Here is a 5,050-nt window from a genome sequence, read left to right as displayed (position 1 = left end):
ATCTAGAAAGAGTCTGTGGGATGAAGACAATCTCACCAAATAATACCTTCAAAATCCTACAAAGGTAGGCATGAGGAAGTTTTCATGGTTTGTTCCCTTTGAAACATTTCACAACCTTTCATATTTATAGATGAGGAAACATTCTCTTGTTTACTCTCACCATCGATGTGGGATGAAGACATTGTAATAAAACACCATTTCTTGTTTGTAGAACATTATTTAACTTATTTATAATATTATTGTAAAGAAATTGAAAAGTCATGAGAGTTTCAAATAAATGTGGTGAAAGGAAGTTAAAAAAGGGGGTTTCAAATGCATGAGATTCAAGAAAAAATGCTAGCTTTATAAGTATGTATGATACTTCATATCTATGTGTTGGAAGAAAACGAATATACACTCACTTGATCAGAAGATGATCGGACAGCACTACGGCTCTAAGAGTAGTATTCTTCGGTGAAACCGGGATGCTTTCTTGAAAACCGGGCTTCTCGCGGGCAGAGTTTCGGCTCGGAAACTTTACTTCTCGGGATCCTCGGGGCTTCGAGACTTGCTTCGGGTCTCGGGAATGATATCGGGGGCTTTGGGGGTATAAATTGCACGTAAAACGATGTAATACGGGAGAGAGGAAAGGAATTGAGCAACAAAACTCGACTGACCTTCAACTTCTATTTATAGGGCCATTTTCTGCACTCACGTCGTGAGATTTAAGTGCTCACGTCATGAGCACAGTAGGTCACTGCGTTCGTCATTCAGCCATTTGCTCTGGAGGGTGTCCAGTCTGTGCTCACGTCGTGAGCACTGTGCTCACCTCGTGAGCTCTGACACAGCCTCGAATTTTGTGTTCCGAGCTTCATAAATTCATATCTATCGCATACGAGCTCCGTTTTCGACGTTCTTTATAACCACGGTTAGGTGAGATCATGCTCTACAACTCTCGTTTAGACTCCGTTGGCTAATTTTGACTTATTTTTATTATATTATTTTTAGTAGGCCGGGACAGGAAAACTCCGTTAGAAAATCATATCTTCTTCATCTGACATCCATTTTCGTCTGTCTTTTCACCGTTGGGCTACTATCGTTGAGATCTTCGATTCTTGTTTAGATTGTTCCGGCTAGAAATCTCTCGATCTCATATTCGAATTTTGGGCTGCATACCGCTAAGTCGAAACTTCGAAAAATCATAACTTCCTCATACGAAGTCAGATTTAGACGTTCTTCTTATGCACGCTCTCGGTTTAACTTATTCTACGACTGTCGTTTAGATCACTAAGGCTAAATATTGCTCTATCTTAAATTCATATTTTACGTCATTCAGCGTCGTGTCGGTTCTGTCGCGAAACTTCGACAGGTCATAACTTCTTCGTTATAACTCGGATTTCAGCATTCTTTATATATTCGGAAACCTCGTCACGACCACTACCACATCCTTCATAGATATTGGGTTTATCTAACATTTCATTTTGACGCTTATTTTTATCCTTAATTCATTTAAGTCACACAATTAAGCACAAAAGACATAATACTCAAATAATACATCTTTATTATTTCAAGACGGGTTACAAAGGTTAACTTAGACTATTACATCATCATTAATGTCTAGCCTAGAAACACAGACGTTACACCTCATGTTTGCAGCGAGAGATTAGTCGGTGCGCGAAAGCTGGCCCGGAAACCCTCGTTAGGGAAGTTCCATTTCCAAAAAAAAATGAAAGTTATTAATAAAAATCAAATTATATATAATACGGGGTTAAACACGAAAATTTAGAAAATAGAGAGGTAAAAATAACATTTTTCAAAGTTCAAAGTGATATTTTAACATGTAAATGGGTGGAAAAACTTCAAACTCATAAACATAAAATATAGAAAAAATTACATAAATGGTCCCTATGGTTTACCCATAGTCACAAACTCAGTACTTGCTACATTGAAAAGACCAAAATACCCTTACACTAACGGATGAACAGTAATGGCGTAATCAAAAAGGGTCTTTCATGCAAGTTTTGGAAACCACAGGAACCATGTTCGTCAAAAAAATTAAAAGGGACCGACTTTATGATTTTTGGCAAACTATAGGGACCATTTTTGTAATTTTGTCATTTATTTATCATTATCCATGGTTAGGTGCACAACCGTACGCAGTCAGTCAATTCAAAGAACATGAACTCTATCAATTTCAACACGCGTAATGGGACTAATAATTCCAATAAAATATAATAAAATAGTTGTAAATAACTTGTCATTATTACAAAAGAATGTTAAAAATTCGTAAGATATCTCATATCACAAAATGAAAACTACCCACTTAAGGGATTAACAAGAAGTGATTTAATGTGGTTGATCATTTCTTTTCCAGCATGATTGTAATCATCACCTCGTCTATACAGAACATCACAAACACGAGTGAGGTTGATCGGAGGCATAAGTAGAGGCCTCGGGACATCGGTCGGCCTTAGCGACTCTTTATTTATGACTTTCCACTCATCTTCGACTTGTTTCGTGAATAATTCATGTGTGTGCTCCTCAGTGACGCCGTATTGTTTCATGTAGCATTCGACGCTTGAAGCCACATGGTTTCTTTCTTGTTCCTCCTGCAATTATTTTACCACATTAAATATCTTAGTTTGTTTTTAGTACTTGTAAAATGAATCTTGGAGTTTCACTTGTTATAACTATATATACGTACCTTGTGTGTAGCAACATCGTCCATGAGCCTTAGAATCAAACACGAAGCTTTGACAAGAGGAGGATACGTGGATACCCATTTGAACGTTTCCTCGGTGACCAAATCATCCCTATGCACATAACATTTTGCGATAATCATGGCGTAGGCACAAGTTACCAAGGTAACAGACATATGTTCCTCTACAGTTGGAGTATACCTCTCGTTTACCCATTTGGCTTCGATTAGGAGATTTCGAGCATACTCTTTCACCTAAATGAACGAGAAAATTAGTCAATATTTGTAGACAAAACGAATTATAGAAACCAAATGGAGTATGTACAGTTTACCATCTCTTTCGTATAGTAGCAGCGATATGTCTGTCCCTTCTTTTCTAGCAAATCTTCAGCTTCTTTATAAACGTCAAGAAGTTCTTTATATATCAGTTTCATGTACTCTGGAAGCATATCCAAGCAGCTCATCGACCATCTAATGTAATTCCATCACAATAACCAATAAGTTACGACCATCGAACGTTGTATGTATGATATTGTATCACGTAGAGTCAAATTAATGTCAATTAGTTGCATACCTTTGAATGGCTTCAGTAAGGATCTCGAGTTCTTCATAAGTACCATAATTATCGTACGTGTCATCCAAAATTATTACAAGATTGCATGCTTTCATTAGAAAAATCCTGGCGTCGGAATGCTGAGGCTCGAAATAGACTGCCAATATCCAAAAGTAGCCTTCAACTATTCTATCTCGAACATAAGGTAGATTTCTTGACACATCCAAATCCTTCCACCATCTAAACATATACACATAAAACGTGAGAATAACATAAATTAAGGTCAGTGAGATATATAAAAATTAATTAAAGAAACGATATATAGAGGTTGTTTATTTAATTTACATACTTGCTTATTTGACTAAGCTCCTTTCGGTGCAAATCCTGTAGCAAAGTGAAATCTAACTTGGCAAGTTTTAGCAAAGCCTCGTTATGAGAAGCTTCCTGTTGGTAGATAGGTATATAACGTAACGCCTCTAGCCTTGGCAACCTTTTCCGAAGAGGTTGTTGGAGGGCTTGATGTATTTGAGCTTCAATTAGGGAAGTGTGATTTTCGAGTATGTTGGCTAGATGGTAGGTCGTAAACGCGAGTGCTTCATCTAAAACTTGTTCCCCTTCCACCCTCATGTATGCTGCTTCGTTTAAAGAAAGCATGCCTTGAACATCATCTTTCACGGACTCCATGAAACTCCCGTCGTTGTTCTTGTACTTGTTGAATATTCCTGTACGTAAATAGAGAAAGTATCGCAAATTGATTACACGAGAATCTCATATATCCTAAAAATCACTAGTTTCTATCACTAATTCTGATTTTCTAGTAGTAAATATAACTGGTGTGAACCATGCATTATGCATATATATAATTATACCGCTTGAAACATTGAAGCCTTGTTGTCGTAGTAGTCTGAACCATAGTGAAGTTCCTTGGAGGTCGTTATCCTTGATCCATAGATCTCCATGGCCATACGAAACGTATATATGATTTAGACATTCTTCGATTTCCTTTTCAAAATGATATGCTACACCAAGGCGTTGGACCGCATCAATAAGTTCTAAAAGCTTCCTATGTTGTGTGGTGATAATTAGCATTTTGCGCACTTCTTCTTTCAGTTCGTTGGCTAGTTGTTCCTCCCATTCTCGATCCTTTCTCTACAGGCACAATTAAAAACATTAACGCGACAGAATATATTAGATCTTAATCTGTCGTTGGTAGAGTTGGTAATGATATATATACAAACCTCTTCATACATGAGAAACTGATCTCCCCAAATGCTACGATGGAAGTTCACTGTGTTGCGGATAACCACGTCTTGTTTGATACTTGCACTACGTACAAGGGGGGAAGCAAAAGAAGTCATATCTTCAATTCTAAAGATGATGTATGATCAAAAGGCGTCCGTATATAATGTACGTTAGTAGGGAAATATAACTCGATCGTTGCTGTTTGACAAATGAACAGTTACGTACTACAAAGCTTGTGAAGAGAAGAGTGGATATAAAAAGTGTATATATAGGCCCCTGAGTCAGCCAGTCAGAACGACTTAATTTGTCTCATTAAACAATTAAGCCAGGGGATGGCTGTTAGACCTGGTCATTGGACCAAAGTGTCGATTGTCAAGAGACCAAAGTAGCAATTCTACAGTTCTACCAATTCCACATCATTCTTTTCCCATCAAAATTCAACTGTTTTACCAACAATATAATAATACGTTTACCATATCTAGCTAATTTCAACGTCACGGTTAAATATTGGACAAAACTATCCTTTTTAAGAAAAATAAATAAATAAGAGGTACTCAACAATTATTTTAGGAATTTTT

General features: G+C 37.1%; 1 protein-coding gene across 1 annotated transcript; it reads right to left on the bottom strand.

Moving 5' to 3' along the window:
* Window positions 1–2,237: 2,237 nt before the first annotated feature.
* LOC145162301 (beta-caryophyllene synthase-like) lies at window positions 2,238–4,650 on the bottom strand. Its single transcript, XM_079081487.1, has 7 exons — window positions 4,469–4,650; window positions 4,100–4,379; window positions 3,580–3,952; window positions 3,252–3,470; window positions 3,010–3,148; window positions 2,684–2,932; window positions 2,238–2,588 (listed from the first exon to the last, which is right to left on the bottom strand). The coding sequence occupies exons 1-7, from the start codon at window positions 4,586–4,588 to the stop codon at window positions 2,295–2,297; spliced, it is 1,674 nt and encodes a 557-aa protein (XP_078937613.1). The 5' UTR covers window positions 4,589–4,650; the 3' UTR covers window positions 2,238–2,294.
* Window positions 4,651–5,050: the final 400 nt, after the last annotated feature.

This window comes from Lactuca virosa, chromosome 3 (genome assembly GCF_052849685.1).
Source record: "Lactuca virosa cultivar CGN04683 chromosome 3, Lactuca_virosa_CGN04683_v6, whole genome shotgun sequence".
In the NCBI taxonomy this organism is placed as follows: Eukaryota; Viridiplantae; Streptophyta; class Magnoliopsida; order Asterales; family Asteraceae; genus Lactuca; species Lactuca virosa.
This window is presented reverse-complemented; position numbering and strand designations above follow the sequence as displayed.